This window comes from Lepidochelys olivacea (genome assembly GCF_965140295.1).
Source record: "Lepidochelys olivacea isolate rLepOli2 genome assembly, chromosome: 22".
In the NCBI taxonomy this organism is placed as follows: Eukaryota; Metazoa; Chordata; order Testudines; family Cheloniidae; genus Lepidochelys; species Lepidochelys olivacea.
The window spans coordinates 5,302,375-5,318,245 of record NC_140432.1 but is presented as its reverse complement, the minus strand read 5'-3'; the positions used below and the strand labels follow the sequence as shown (position 1 = coordinate 5,318,245).

The window sequence follows — 15,871 nt, the reverse complement described above, 5'->3', positions numbered from 1 at the left end:
TCTCTGCAACCCCGCCCGTCGACTCGTCCCATTGGGCCTGCTCCCTGAAGGCTCCTGCCGTACCCTCCTGATTCGGCGCCAGATCTGCCCGCTCGAAGCGGGGGGGGAGGCGGGGCCCTTCGAGGTCCCCTCGGCTACGCCCCCTTCTGATAACTCCGGAAAGATGGCGGCGTTGGGGAGCGTCGGGCTGTGCCTCTGGGCCCCTGCGCCCGCCCTGAGTCAGGGCCTCCGGGCCTTCTGCACCAGCCGCGGGGCAGCCGCCGCGGTGAGAGCGGAGCAGCTGGCGGAGAAGCTGAGGGCCCAGAAGCGAGAGGAACAGAAACAGGAGGCGAGTGTTCCCGGCAGGCTGGGCAGGGGTCGGGGACTACAGCTCCCGGCAGGCACTGCGGGGTCTGCGCGTGCTCGTCCCCGGCTTCGGCTCCCGGCAGGCACTACGGGGTCTGCGCGTGCTCGTCCCCGGCTTCGGCTCCCGGCAGGCACTGCGGGGTCTGCGCGTGGTCGTCCCCGGCTTCGGCTCCCGGCAGGCACTGCGGGGTCTGCGCGTGCTCGTCCCCGGCTACGGCTCCCGGCAGGCACTGCGGGGTCTGCGCGTGCTCGTCCCCGGCTACGGCTCCCGGCAGGCACTGCGGGGTCTGCGCGTGCTCGTCCCCGGCTACGGCTCCCGGCAGGCACTGCGGGGTCTGCGCGTGCTCGTCCCCGGCTACGGCTCCCGGCAGGCACTGCGGGGTCTGCGCGTGCTCGTCCCCGGCTACGGCTCCCGGCAGGCACTGCGGGGTCTGCGCGTGCTCGTCCCCGGCTACGGCTCCCGGCAGGCTGGGCAGGTGTTGCCGGGTGTCCGGTTCCCGCCGGAGCACCCGGGAGAAGAGGGACCCTGGCGGCTCCGGTCAGCATCGCCGACCGGGCCGTTAAGAGTCCGGTCAGCGCTGCTGCAGCCGGCCTGTCCTGGCTGCCCCTGGAAGCCGCCAGCGGGTCCGGGTCCCAGGCCGGGGGCCACGTGGCTCCGCGCGCTGCCCCCACCCTGAGCCCTGGCTCGGGCCCGCGGGGGCTGGGGGGCAATGACCGCGGGCAGGGGCGGCGCGTGGCAGCGCCCCTAGCCCGTACCCCCCCCCCCGCACCCCAGAGCCCCCTCCCGCACTCCGAACCCCTCGGCCCCACCTGAAACCCCCTCCTGCACCCCGAACCCCTCACCCCTGCCCCCCGCACCCCTGCCCCATCCTAGAGCCCCCTCCCAGACTCCGAACCCCTCGGCCCCACCTGAAACCCCCTCCTGCACCCCGAACCCCTCACCCCTGCCCCCCGCACCCCTGCCCCATCCTAGAGCCCCCTCCCAGACTCCGAACCCCTCGGCCCCACCTGAAACCCCCTCCTGCACCCCGAACCCCTCATCCCTGACCCCCCCACACCTCTGCCCCATCCCAGAGCCCCCTCCCAGACTCCGAACCCCTCGGCCCCACCTGAAACCCCCTCCTGCACCCCGAACCCCTCACCCCTGCCCCCCGCACCCCTGCCCCATCCTAGAGCCCCCTCCCAGACTCCGAACCCCTCGGCCCCACCTGAAACCCCCTCCTGCACCCCGAACCCCTCACCCCTGCCCCCCGCACCCCTGCCCCATCCCAGAGCCCCCTCCCAGACTCTGAACCCCTCGGCCCCACCTGAAACCCCCTCCTGCACCCTGAACCCCTCACCCCTGCCCCCCGCACCCCTGCCCCATCCTAGAGCCCCCTCCCAGACTCTGAACCCCTCGGCCCCACCTGAAACCTCCTCCTGCACCCCGAACCCCTCATCCCTGACCCCCCCACACCTCTGCCCCATCCCAGAGCCCCCTCCCAGACTCCGAACCCCTCAGCCCCACCTGAAACCCCCTCCTGCACCCCTCACCCCTGCCCCCCACACTGCTGCCCCATCCCAGAGCCCCCTCCTGCGCCCCAAACCCCTCATCCCTGCCCCCCCCACACCCCTGCCCCCTCCCAGACTCTGAACCCCTCGGCCCCACCTGAAACCTCCTCCTGCACCCCAAACCCCTCATCCCTGCCCCCCCCACACCTCTGCCCCATCCCAGAGCCCCCTCCTAGACTCCGAACCCCTCGGCCCCACCTGAAACCCCCTCCTGCACCCCAAACCCCTCATACCTGACCCCCCCGCGAGCCTGCACCCCCAGACGGAGCCCTCACCCCCCCACACACCCCTGCCCCATCCGAGAGCCCCCTCCCACACTCCGAACCGCTCGGCCCCACCTGAAACCTTTTCCTGCGCCCCAAACCCCTCATCCCTGCACCCCCAGCCGGAGCTCTCACCCCCCCTGCACTCCTGCCCCCTCCCAGACTCCGAACCCATCGGCCCCACCTGAAACCTCCTCCTGCACCCCAAACCCCTCATCCCTGCTCCCCCCCCGAGCCTGCACCCCCAGCCCGAGCTCTCAACCCTCCCCCGCACCCCATCCCAGAGCCCCCTCCCACACTCCGAACCCCTCGGCCCCACCTGAAACCTCCTCCTGCACCCAAACCCTTCATCCGTGCCCCTCACCGAGCCTGCACCCCCAGCTGGAGCCCTCACCCCAGCCCAGAGCCCCCTCCCACACTCTGAACCCCTCATTTCTGGCCTCCTCTCAGAGCCTGCACCCCACCCCAGAGTCTGTAGCACCTACCGCACCCCAACTCTCTGCCCCGCACCCTGCTCCCGCACCCCTAACGCTGTCACATAACCGCAGCCCCAAGCACCCTCCTGCTCTTCCTAATAGCCATCCCAGCTAGGTGGCCCTGGTTCCCACAAGCAGCTGGTGGCTGCTTGGGGAGAAGGGTTCAGTTGGAGATGCTCCAAATTTGTGTCTCCTTTTCCCAATAGTCCCTATCCGGGAGCCTCCACTTCAGCCTGTCTGAGCTATCTGGGGTATATCTACACTGCAATTAAACAACCTCCTGACCTGGCTCAGTGGACTGGGGCCAGAACATTACTGTGTAGACATTTGGGCTCTCTAAGACCCTCCCACCTTGTGGGTCTCCGAGCTTGGGGTTCAGCTAGCCCAAACAGAGCCCCACAGCGAACCCCAGTCAGGGGGCAGCCAGCTTTAATTACTGCATGGCCACACCCACCCACACTCCCTCCCAGCAAGTGGGATACAGCAGCTACCAGCCTAGGTAGCTGTGCAGGCCAGTCCCTCCGTGCAGGAGGTGCAGGTAGGTTAGTGTGGTTTGGGACATGTCTCTGTCAGTGCATCCAGGGGCAGTGCACTGGGGCTGGTTCAGCTTCTGCCACTGGGGTGGCCACTGCAACCCACCCAGTCAGCACGGTACATCAGGAGCCACCCAGCAGCCAGACATCACTGTGTGCAAAGCCTGACTGGTGGGTACCTGCCAGAGACTGCAAACAGTAAGTTTCAGAGTAACAGCCGTGTTAGTCTGTATTCGCAAAAAGAAAAGGAGTACTTGTGGCACCTTAGAGACTAACCAATTTATTTGAGCATAAGCTTTCGTGAGCTACAGCTCACTCCATCGGATGCATACTGTGGAAAGTGTAGAAGATCTTTTATACACACAAAGCATGAAAAAATACCTCCCCCCACCCCACTCTCCTGCTGGCAATAGCTTATCTAAAGTGACCACTCTCCTTGCAATGTGTTTGATAATCAAGTTGGGCCATTTCCAGCACAAATCCAGGGTTTAACAAGAACGTCTGGGGGGGGGGGTAGGAAAAAACTCCTTTTCTAAGTGGGTCATATGGTCTGATGGTGCCGGCAGCACAAAAGGGGCCTGGCAACAGGGAAAGCACAGCTTCACTAGGGTGTTCTTGAAACAAAAGAGCTAGTCCCTGGCTATGGTAATCTCCCTCACGCCCATATACAGACCCTTTATGTTTCAAATAAAGGACAACTTGGAAATTTACGAGCGTTAATATACAAATAGCACATTGTATTACCGTGTACAATCTTTTGCATGATTATTGGTGTACACAAGATGATATTTATTGATTTTGATGTGGAATGTTGGGCACCGAACAAGGACAGGTGGTTATGTTGTGTGTGACTTTCTAACATATTTCCTCTCGACCTGCTTTGGGACGCAGGACAGGTGAAAAAACTTGAAACGAACAACACTAGAAAACCTGTTGGTTAGCAGGATGGTAAAATAGGGAGGAGTCGGTTTCTGCAGCATGAATTACATTTTATGCAACCTCACCTTAACATTAAAGAGCTATAATGAATTTATAAAATAACATCAATGCAATACTAAGGTTATATATTTAAACAAGTGTCAGGAAACGTTAACATTAATTTGTCCACATTGCATATTTTGTCTGCTAAAGCATACATTTAAACAATTGAACTAGTCATTAAACACGGAACAGCATAACTTCCCCCCCCCCCCCCCCCCCCCGCTGTATAGTCCATTGTCGGGTAGGGAAAGAGTCAACCAGTGGCTGCAGTATTACTGGATTCCCTACCAGGACGGTTGGGTGAAGGCAAGAAAAATCAAGCTCCTGCAATAGCCTCTTTAGTCTCGCTCATTGCGAGTGATTGGGACTCTTTGGGGGGGCAATTAATTTTACAGTAGTATTTAAAATACCTCCCTGGAGAGCTGAAGGGTATTTGAATCGCGTGTTCCATCTCCCACATTCAAACTGTTGCAGCTCCTGGCCTTCTCCTAGTGCCTGCTTGGGCCTTGCAGTGAAAATGAATGAGGGAGGAGGAGAGCGAGTGATGGAGGGAGGGGGCAGGGGCGGGGCAAGGGCATTTGGTTTTCTGCAATTAGAAAGTTGGCAACCCTACTCTCAGGATCAGACCCTGTTCTCTTTGCTGCCTTTACCAGGTGCTTGTAAATAGGCTTCAAATGGCCCAGCAGTAAACATTACAATCGAAGTGAAGAAACTACCCGAGTAGTGTGCAACCACCCTGATGCCAAGTCCACATCCGTCCCTCAGACTGAACCAGGCAAGAGAGATCTAGTAAAGACAGAACAGGGATATAAAGGGAGAGTAACAACAAAATGGAAAGGGAGGGAAACCCCATGTTGGCGGAGGGTAAGCTTGCCAGCAGGGCAGTACATATTAGGAAAGTATTGTGCGTTTAGCTGTTTTTTTTTTTAAATGTGATTTAATAATTGGAAATTATGAGAGCCAACATGTGGGCAGCCGGTGCTCCAAGCACCAACAGCTTGCAAACCTTTGTGTTCAAGGAAAATGCTTCTTAATTATTTGTAGTTAACATGCAAACATAATGCTGCCATCTTGAATCTGGTGCCATGTGACATAAGAAATGCCAGTTCCCTTTGAATGCACAGGGAACTGGAGATCTTCAAAAGCTGTTTTCCTTGCCTGCGCTCTCAGGGCTTGTCTACACCTACAGCGCTGCCGTGACACAGCTGCACTGCTGTTGTGCTTTAGTGAAGGTGCCGCTATGCCGACAGGAGAGCCGCTCCCGTTGGCGTCGTTATTCCACCCTTGTGAGAGACGGTAGCTATGTTGACAGAAGAAGCTCTCCCATCGCCACAGCGCTGGCTGTACCTGGGCTAGGTTGGTTTAACTAAATCGCTCGGCGGTGTGGATTTTTCACACCCTGAGCAACATAATTCTACTGATGTAAGTTTGTAGTGTTGACCTGGCTTCAGTCAGACAGGCAGTGCGTAGTCTAGCCAGTAAAGGTGTGGTGTTGCATGATGTTAGTTGACTTGTTCTAACTAAAACATTCTAAAACTCTAGTGTAGACAAGGCAGTGTAAACTTTAAGGTGCACTAAATGGGTCAAGTTAAAGCCTAAGGGTTAGCCTAGCTTTGTATGAGTTAAAGTTTACACTCCCTGTCTGCACTGGCCCCCTAGAACGTGTTAGGTAACGAAACACCTTTAAATCCTGGTTCAGACAAAGCCCCAATGTGATCTCAGTTCTCATTCTGAGGGGTTTGTTCTCACAACTTGAAAAGCCTTGCGTGGCTCAGAGGCCAGCATGGGGGTCCATCTGACCCTTTGCATTACCTAACGTATTCGAATTAATCAGTGCCCTTCTTCAGAATCAGCGAGTGTAATAAAAACTGCCGTCTTTGGAGGGTGAGCAGCCCCGGTGGGCCAGCCTGTATTCCACCTTGGTCCCGAGGCCCGTTGGGGACATCAGTTGGCGGCTCCTTCACGGAGCTGTGAGCACGGGTGTGTTTTTGACGTGGTTCATCCCCATCCCAGATACTTGCCCTTTTTGCAACGTGAGGGAAACCCTGGCACACGTATATTTAGAGTGTGCCAGGCTGCAGCCCCTTTTCCGGCTCCTCACGAATATTTTATTATGCTTTTGGCTGCACTTTTCCCCTCACCTTTTTATTTACACACTCCCCATCCGTGGCCCCACAAAGTCGCAGGATCTCCTGGTTAACCTCCTCCTAGCCCTAGCTAAAACAGCCATCTATAAAACCAGAGAGAGGAGGTTGGCCGATGAAGCTTCCTGTGACTGTAGGGCTGTTTTCCGATCCTCAGTACATTCATGTATCCGGGCAGAGTTCCTCTGGGCGGCGTCCACCGACGCCCTTGACGCCTTCGAGGAGCGGTGGGCGCTGTCCAAGGTTCTCTGCTCAGTGACCCCGTCCGGTTCCCTCCGTCTGACCCTTTGATTGAGGGGAAGAGCGAGAGACCTTAGCCCCAGCCATTGCCGCTATGGATACCATCATCACCACCACCTAGGAGGGGTCCTTTCACACGTGGGTGCACGTCCCCCCCGAAACTGCCCACCCTGCAGCCTTGCTCATCTTGTTGGGCGCTCTCAGGAGAGGAATAGTTGGTGAAACTGGGCATGGCACTAGGTAACTCGAGGGGGGTGGAAGCCCCCCGCTCTAGGCCACCAGGTAACTCAGGAGGGTGGAAGACCATGAGTGTGGAGGAAGCCCCCCTGCTCTAGGCCCAGGCAAGCCTGAACACTTCTCTCCCCTGAAGGCTGCTGTATTATACATTGCGTTTGCTTTTGTTTTATTGCATAGTTTTGTGTTATCTTTTTTGGTGGTTTTTTGTAAGTGTGTTATGCAAATAGAATTTTCTCCTGCTTCAAAAAAAAAAGTCGTTCGTCTGCTCATACCCTTACTTTAAAATCTTGGCCTTACTTCCTTGAATGCTGTCAGCGGGGGTCAAATGTCAGCCTGACATCAGAGCTCCTAGGCCTGATGAAACTGACATAAAGTGGCGAGGCACTGAGAGCGCCCTGGAGTTGAATCATTTGGGGATAAATCTTGCCCAGCCAGGTGAGATTCCAGTGGGATGGCTGCTGTGATAGGACCATTGGGCAGTCTCTGCGGCCCTGTCACTGTAGTAACTGTGCCTCACGCAGGTTTGAGAGATCCTCAAAACACCATTGTGAGGTAAGGAGATGCCAAGGCAGAGACATTACGTGAACTGCCCAGTGTCTCACAGGAAGTTTGCGGCAGAGTTGGGAATTGCATGCTGGTCTCCTAAATCCCTGTTACTTAACCTGAGACCATCCTTTCTCCACTTAGAGCATTTTCTCTCTTCACAGGAGCCTAAAAACCCAGTATTGAGGCGGGTCCGAGAACTGACCCAGCTCAGCAAGCAGCTGCAGCGGGTTCACCCCAACGTCCTGGCCAAGGCACTGAAGCACGGGATCCTGTACCAGAATCAGGAGCTTGTAGTGATTGACAAACCCTACGGCCTCCCTGTGCATGGTGAGAGAGAGACAAGGGAGGCCGCTCTGTGCTGGGCAGTGCCTAGGCTAATGCTAGGGGTGCATGTCAGCCAATGCTAGTTACTGTGAGAGCAGCTTCACCAACCCCTGAAGGTGCCTTCTCTTGGTTAGTAGTGTCTGAGTTCATGTTATATTAAACAACGCTAATTGATTTCAGATCCAAACGCATCTAAATGCCACTTGGATCTCTGCTACCATGCCAACATGCTCATCGCTATATAGAACTCAATAGAGCCTGGGTCATGCTGAGCTCATGAACAGAGACCTGAAGTGGTGCAGTACCCCAGACAGCCTCCCACAGGAGCTGCACAAGGGAGTAGGGGGATGGGGTAAAAGGAGCCAATAGGGTAATCTGTCTCTAGCTTCTCTGATTATCCTGGGGATTTTCTTCCTACATCTGGTCCCAAGAGAGAGCAGCATGTATCTTCTTAGGGTCACATCTCAGTTTGAGGAAAGGAGAATGTTTCACCACAATGCTGATTGTCATAGAACCATAGAATATTAGAGTTGGAAGAGATCTCAGGAGGTCATCTAGTCCAACCCCCTGCTCAAAGCAGGGCCCAACACCAACTAAATCATCCCAGCCAGGGCTTTGTCAAGCTGGGCCTTAAAAACCTCTAAGGATGGAGATTCCATCACCTCCCTAGGTAACCTATTCCAGGGCTTCACCACCCTCCTAGTGAAATAGTGTTTCCTAATATCCAACCTAGACCTCCCCCACTGCAACTTGAGACAATTGCTTCTTGTTCTGTCATCTGCCACCACTGAGAACAGCTGAGTTCCATCCTCTTTGGAACCCCCCTTCAGGTAGTTGAAGGCTGCTATCAAATCCGCCTCACTCTTCTCTTTTGCGGACTAAATAACCCCAGTTCCCTCAGCCTTTCCTCATAAGTCATGTGCCCCAACCTCGTAATCAATTTGTTGCCCTCCACTGGACTCTCTCCAATTTTGTTCACATCCCTTCTGTAGTGGGGGGCCAAAACTGGCCGCAATACTCCAGGTGTGGCCTCATCAGTGCCGAATAGAGGGGAATAATCACTTCCCTCGATCTGCTGGCAATGCTTCTACTAATACAGCCCAATATGCCATTGGCCTTCTTGGCAACAAAGGCACACTGCTGACTCATATCCAGGTTCTCGTCCACTGTAACCCCTAGGTCCTTTTTTGCAGAACTGCTGCCGAGCCATTCGGTCCCTAGTTTGCAGTGGTGCATTGGATTCTTCCTTCCTAAGTGCAGAACTCTGCACTTGTCCTTGTTGAACCTAATCAGATTTCTTTTGGCCCAATCGTCCAATTTGTCTAGGTCACTTGGACCCTGTCCCTACCCTCCATCATATCTATCTCTCCCCCAAGTTTATTGTCATCCGCAAATTTCCTGAGGGTGCAATTAATCCCATCATCCAGATCATTAATAAAGATGTTGAACAAAACTGGCCCCAGGACCACTGTTCCCTCTAAGCTGTGCGTGTGTGCACGCGCACACAGATTCTAAACCCCCTGTGCACAAAAATTTGCATAGAAGAAATTTTTTGAGCACACGGTCTGTCAAAAATTAGAGGGAACATTGCCCAGGACCAACCCCTGGGGCACTCCGCTTGATGCTGGCTGCCAATTAGACGTTGAACCGTTGATAGCTACCTGTTGAGCCCGACAATCTAGCCAGCTTTCTATCCACCTTATAGTCCATTCATCCAGCCCATACTTCTTTAACTTGCTGGCAAGAATACTGTGGGAGACCGTATCTAAAGCTTTGTTAAAGTCAAGATAGATCACATCCTCTGCTTTCCCCATATCCACAGGGCCAGTTATCTCATCGTAGAAGGCAATCAGGTTGGTGAGGCATGACTTGTCCTTGGTAAATCCATGTTGACTGTTCCTGATCACCTTCCTCTCCTCCAAGTGCTTCAAAATGGATTTCTTGAGGACCTGCTCCATGATTTTGCCGGGGACTGAAGTGAGGCTGACTGGTCTGTAGTTCCCCGGATTCTCTTTCTTCCCTTTTTTTAAAGATGGGCACTATATTTGCCTTTTTCCAAGCATCCAGGACCTCTCCCAATTGCCACAAATTTTCAGAGATAATGGCCAATGGCTCTTCAGTCGCATCAGCCAACTCCCTCAGCACCCTTGGATGCATGTCCAGCTTTTCTAAATAGTCTTTAACCTGTTCTTTCGCCACTGAGGGCTGCTCATCTATTCCACATGCTGTGTTGCCCACTGCGGCAGTCTGGGAGCTGCCTATTCAGACAGACCCAGCAAGCTGTGCTATGGGGAATGATGTAGGAGACCTAGTATTAGAGAGCGCTCAGCTGCTCCAGCCTCTCCTAGCAGGAGATGCACTTATATGGGGAATACAGCAAATGGAAAAGTGGAAGTTTGTTTTGTTGTGGTACTGCCTGAAGGACCCCTAATCAGGACCATGGCACGAGGTGCCATACCCACAGATAGGCACGATCCCTGCCCCGAAGAACTTATTGTCTAACTTGGAATGTGCTTGTGAGACTCTTCTGATGGTGGGCAGAGGAGCCTGTCAGCGAGTGAACTTGCCTGGCATTGCTCTGCTTTGAGTGGGCACCTGGAGTAAATCTAGGGTTCCTCTGGGAACTCTGAGTGCCCGGCCCCAAGGGTTAAAGTTCTGAAGGTTCCCAGTGTTGTCTGGCAGAGTGAGAACTGGAGGCATCTCCCAGGCTCACAAGTGTCTTTGTGGCTCCTGAGTCTCCAAAAGGAACATTTTGGAATATCAAGCTCTTTCAATGGGGCCCTGATAGAGCCTGTCCTTGCTGGCTCCGCACTCAGGGGAAACCGCTTCCAAGGGGAGTTCTCTCGGGAGCTCAGTCACTAATCTAGTTCTTTGGTCTTGTTTCTCTTTCAATCACCCAGGTGGCCCTGGGATCCAGAATTGCATCACCGATGTGCTGCCAATTTTGGCCAAGATGCTGGATGGCATGAAAGCTGAACCCCTGCACCTCTGTCACCGGCTGGACAAGGAGACGACGGGTGTGATGGTGCTCGCACGGGACAAGGACACAGCACATCGGATCCAGGGCCTCTTCAAGACGCGACAGGTGGAGAAGAAATACTGGTACGAGAGGTTTGCTGGGAGCAGGAGCACAGGCTCCCAAGTGGTTTGGAGCAAGGTGTAGAGGGGCATCTGCCCTCTTAAAGCTGAACTGAGCTCGGTACTGACGGAGCTGATTGGGGCCTTAGAATGGGCAGCAGTAATGCAGATTTCCTACAGTGCCTGAAAGGGCCCCTTTTAAGGAGAGGGGGAGCTCAGTCCCCACAGCCCAGTCAGCCCTTGGTCTTTCCCTAGAGACATCATGGGGGCGGAACTCCTGCCAGGGGTGGTTCTGCACTGCAGTGCATCTGTCCACTGATGACAAGCTGGATACTTGCCAGCTCATTCACTTATGCCACAAACAGCCCTCACAGTGCTGCTCACTACCCACTCAGGCTGTGTTTGAACTTGTGACCTAGAGGGGGAAGGCCCCCTGTTAAACATGCTGATATGCTCTCACCTGGGAGTGATAGAAGCGCCATCTGCTCTGGATTGGTTGTGCCATGCTTGGGAATCAGATGATGATCAGTTAGTTGCTAGGCCCGGTAGCTTGCTGTGTTCCAGCCTGGAGAGCCACCTTCCGTCTCTTGCTCCCCAGGACTAGGTCTCCTCTCCCCTCCTGAGCACATTTAGGAGAAGAGTTGAGTGGGAAGGGCATCTTACTCCATACAGCCGGCGGTGAGTCTGGGGCTCAGAGCCTGAGAAAGGGCAACGGGGGGGCACTCCTCGGGGCTCCGAATCTGGTGCTCAGACCTCCATGTGTAATTGCTGTCACCCCAGAGCCTTGTTAGCTCTTTCGGGGGACTTGGAGCTAGCTGTACTTTATAGCTTTTTGGAAGGGCTGATCATGTTTTTCACTCGGAAGAGCCTCCCGCTGCAGGGTCAAAACCTCTGCAGTATTGCTAATGGAATAAAGGAGAATGACCTCTGACTGCTGTGTGCAGAGAGCTGGGGTGGGGCCCTGTTGATCCGTGTGTTCTCTTCCCAGGACGATCAGTGTGGGGCTCCCAGTCCCCTCAGAGGGGCTGGTGGATATTCCCATTGTGGAAAAGGAAGTGCAGAGCCACCAGTCGCACTATAAGGTGAGTGAGCTGCCTCCCAGCCAGGCCCTGGTACTGCCGGCCAGGCCATCAGCACCGTTACCCTGGCCTCACAGTGCTCAAGCTGTGTTTTTTGTGTCCCTCTCTTCCTTGTGCGGGCTTCCCGGTGCTTCAGATGACGCTGGCACCAAACTACCGCATGTCTCCCGAGAGCGGGAAGATGGTGAAAGTGCGACCGAACCGAGATGCCCACAGCGCGGTGACCCGGTACCGCGTCCTGGCTAGCTCTCCCTCTTGTTCCCTCCTGGAGCTCCAGCCAATCACCGGTAAGGCTCGCTCGGACCCCGGTTTGTTCAGATATGCTAGCGAGCAGAGCCCCTGACGTGCTTTCTGTGCTGCCTCTGTAGGGGTCCCTCTAGTGACAGCAGGTGCCTGACGGGAACCAGTTCAGGCGGAGCCCGTGGGTCTCTGGGAGTTGAGGGCTTTGCATTCGAGTCTGGCTATTGGATAAGATTGCAGTTCAGCCAATCAGGAGCACTCCTAGTGCGGTGGGGACCGAACAGTTTGCTCCAGCAGTCAGTCGGAGTGCTTGTTTGCATCCAGGCCGCTCTGGCTGCCATCTCCAGTCCATGCCCACTCTTCCTTTGGCAGTCAGTTTGGGCGAGCAGCAGGCACGTGCTCAGGCAGGTGGCACCAGGCTGTGTTCTAACGCCTGGTTCTTCTCTCTCCTCTTGTGTGCTCAGGAGTGAAGCACCAGCTCCGGGTCCACCTGGCCTATGGATTGGGGTGTCCAGTCCTCGGGGACCACAAATACGCACACTGGAACAAGTTGGCACCCCAGGTAAGAGGTGATATGGCTTGGGGAGGGAGTGGGAGCTGCTGGCCCTCAGAAGGGGAACAATGGCAGAGTTATGGGGCCTTTGTCCCTGCTGCAGCCCAGGCCCTGGGAAAGGCTTCACGGCTTGGTGTGAGGCCTGTTGCTGACCTTTCCCAGGCAGCACTTCCTTACACATCCACAGCCTGCTGAGACTGACTTCTCCAGGTCAGGGAGTTCAGAGCAGTTTGGTGAGATCTCCAGCACCCGCTTCGGGCAGGTGAGGCCTGTTCTTCTCAGAGCCTCAAACCCAGAGGAGAATCTAGGAACCAGGCACCTAGACTGCCAGCTGGAAACTCTGGAGGAGTCCTTATGGCATGTGCTGCGGCTTCTCCCTGCCCCTGAGGAGATGGTTTCCCCTCCTACAACAAGACAGATCCTGGGGGGGAATCACCTCCGCCACCACAAAGATCCCAAGGCACCTCTCCCCAGGGAAGAGGTGGGGAAATGTGCGGTAGGCAGGTCTCATCATCTCTAGGGGAGGAGGGGGTGGTCGACTTTGCAACACCCAGCTCCTGGGGCATCTCTCTTTGGGAACTTGGGGGTGTCACCATGAAGATCTCAAGGCATCTTTTCCCCAGGCAAGAAGGAGATGGAGGGAGGGATAGCTCAGTGATTTGAGCATTGGCCTGCTAAACTCAGGGTTGTGAGTTTAATCCTAGAGGGGGCCATTTAGGGATCTGGGGCAAAAATTGGGGTTTGGACTAGATGACCTTCCGAGGTCCCTTCCAACCCTGATATTCTATGATTGTATGTTATGATACAGGCAGGTCCCGTGGTCTCTCTGCACTAGCCAGATCCTACAGCACCTCACCCTAGGTGAGATGGGAGGGAGCGATCTCGCCCTAAAGCAGATCCCAGGTCCTGTTTCCTCTCGGATAGTGTCTGGTCAGCTTAAGTCTTAAGCCCAGTGCTCTTTGACTGAATTGGGGGTAACCCTGAAGGCTCCTGTGATGCTCCCTCCCCCAGGCAGGTACCTGGAACACTGTGTTGGTGTCCGGCTGCGACTGATTATGGGTGTTTCTAATGCTTCTGCAGCTTGCTGTACCCACAGAGACCTCATTCTCTTGGCCCTCCCTGGCAGTAGGGGCTGGGGTACTGCCTTGCTTTTGTAGGTGGTGTGCTGGCTTTGAGCACCGGCTCTCACCCATCTTGCTTGCTCTCTCTCTCCCTCTCTCTCCTTGGAGCAGAAGCTTCCCGAGAACACCCTGAAGAGACTGGGGTTGGAACAGGCCAAGGTGCGTCACCTCCCCCTCCACCTGCACGCCCACCAGCTCACCCTGCCCACGGGGACCAGCGGGGACAAGCAGCTGCACCTGGTCTGCAGGCCGCCCCGTTTCTTCACAAACACTTTAAAGCGGCTCAAGCTGGAGATTCCAGAGTCGCTGGAAAAGTGAGAGGAGAGCGGAGCTGCCATTGCTCCAATGACATCTGACTCTGGTCCCAGCTGCTGTGCGGTGCTGTCTGCCTCATGGGAGAATGGGGTGATGAGTTCAGTGATCTCAGCTGCTCCCGGAAAACCACAGCCACTGGGGACAATGGCTGTGCATTGACCTGTTTGTTTGATCTTGGGCCGTTCAGGCGCTTGAGGGAGGTTCTGACTCAGACCCAAGGTCTGGTTCTGTGCAGAAACAGGACTGGATTCAGTGAAGAGCCAGCAGGTTCAGCCAGTTGTGGTTTAGCAGAGGCAGAGCAGGGCTTTGGATTCCAGGCAAACTCAAGCCGTGAACATCTCTAAACAATAAATGGTGTGATCTCATTCTACGCAGTAATGCTGTTAGGAGTTGTGTAATCTGGGAGAAAACCAGGTTGTCTCTGCCATGGGGCTTCCCACCACTGAGATGTCAGCTGCCATCAGCAAGAGGCACCAGAATGACCCATTTCACTGTGCCGCAAAACCCTGCTGGGGGAATGACTGACTGACTGCTGGGCTGAGCTGGTGGGGCCAGTTTCCCCTCCAAGGCCCTGAGCTGGAGGTATTGATGGGCTGGGTGAGTGACCCAGGGAGATGAGGGAAGTGCAAGGCTGGAATCCTGCCTCACAAATGAGGTGGGTTTCCCCAAGCTCAGCAAATGTTGAAGGGATCCTCTGGGGCCACGGGTGCGCTCGGTGACCCTGGTGTTCACCAAGTCTTGCAGCCTCTCCCCTCCTCTCATTTAATTCCATCTGGGGCTGCATTCTGGTGCTAGCCCCATTCACGCTCTGTACTGCTGGCAGCATGGCCAGGGCCCACGGTGCATGGAGTGGGGCAGCATAGCCCTTCCCTACTGGCTGGAGATCTGTGAATTGCTCTGTCTGAGCTGCCGTTCTGGTGGGAATGTGTATTAAGACAGTTGGCCATGGGGCAGGTCCCTGCCTGGGATCCGAGTTCTTCACCGCCACAGGCATTTGTAACATGTTCATTTGTAAACCACACAGTATAAATGCAGCCGCGGCTTTGCCTTGGCCAAGGGACTGCACAGAATGCATGCAGTTTTGTGCTGGAGCCTTCCCTCCCAACTGCCCACAGCACCCTTGGCAACGTAACTTGCATTCCCGCTGAGATTCCCTCAGCTCTGCAGCTTGCCTCCAGCCTTGTAGAAGCAGGTTTTCCTAGCGGCCCCCCAGGAACCCTGGGTGCTGTGCTGTGAGACCCGGTTCTTCGATCGCACAACAGCAGATTAATTCTAAGGCAAACTGCCAAATGCTAGATCAACATGAAACCCGCTCAGCTGAGCTCAGCAAGGGGCAGGGGATGGTGATTCTCCCCACGCAGCCCTACCCTGTCTGTGTGTCACAACAGTTCTAGTGCTTGGTCCCCATAAAAAGGGGTTAACACTTCTGGGACGTGTGTTGTACAGTCAGACTATGATCTCTGACTCAGAATCAATGAATCCTCCCCTCCAGCCCTGGCCCTGGCTACAGCAGAGGCCCTGGCCCATTGTGCGGCAGAGACAGGTCACTTTACATGGGCTCAGCTTTGCCAAGTCTGAGATGTCAGTGTGCAGGCCAGATGGGAGAGTTCATTAGCTCATGCTGGCCTAGGGCTTTCCTCTGTAGAGGTGTTTGAGTGGGGGCATGGCTTCCTCACTGGGGGGCTTTTATCTCTACAGTTTATCCTGCCCCCAGCCCACACACACACTCCTTTGATCCAGTGGGGCACAGGTTTGCTGACTATGAGGACAAAGGGGGCAAGGCCCCAAGTCCTTGTTGAGGGGTGGCTGGGAGGCGGGAGGTTAATTGGTGGTGCTCTAGGGTTT

At 55.4% G+C, this 15,871-nt stretch overlaps 1 protein-coding gene across 2 annotated transcripts; it reads left to right on the top strand.

Annotated features, from left to right (window-relative positions):
- The first annotated feature begins 28 nt into the window (after positions 1-28).
- Positions 29-14,391, top strand: RPUSD4 (RNA pseudouridine synthase D4). 2 transcript variants are annotated; one of them, XM_084611617.1, is made up of 8 exons: positions 2,474-3,366; positions 4,803-4,924; positions 7,478-7,643; positions 10,541-10,742; positions 11,707-11,800; positions 11,934-12,084; positions 12,502-12,599; positions 13,823-14,391. In XM_084611617.1, exons 2-8 carry the CDS (start codon positions 4,889-4,891, stop codon positions 14,027-14,029), a joined length of 954 nt encoding a protein of 317 aa, XP_084467743.1. In that variant the 5' UTR covers positions 2,474-3,366; positions 4,803-4,888; the 3' UTR covers positions 14,030-14,391. The 2 variants fall into 2 exon arrangements, with proteins under 2 accessions (XP_084467742.1, XP_084467743.1); XM_084611616.1 differs by lacking the exons at positions 2,474-3,366; positions 4,803-4,924 and adding an exon at positions 29-328.
- The last annotated feature ends 1,480 nt before the right edge of the window (positions 14,392-15,871 follow it).

Coding starts and splice junctions, on each gene's coding strand:
- RPUSD4 (XM_084611616.1), top strand. CDS start 164: ATGGCGGCGTTGGGGAGCGTCGGGCTGTGCCTCTGGGCCCCTGCGCCC. Junction 7,644..10,540: donor CTACGGCCTCCCTGTGCATG/GTGAGAGAGAGA, acceptor TCAATCACCCAG/GTGGCCCTGGGATCCAGAAT. Junction 12,600..13,822: donor GGAACAAGTTGGCACCCCAG/GTAAGAGGTGAT, acceptor TCCTTGGAGCAG/AAGCTTCCCGAGAACACCCT.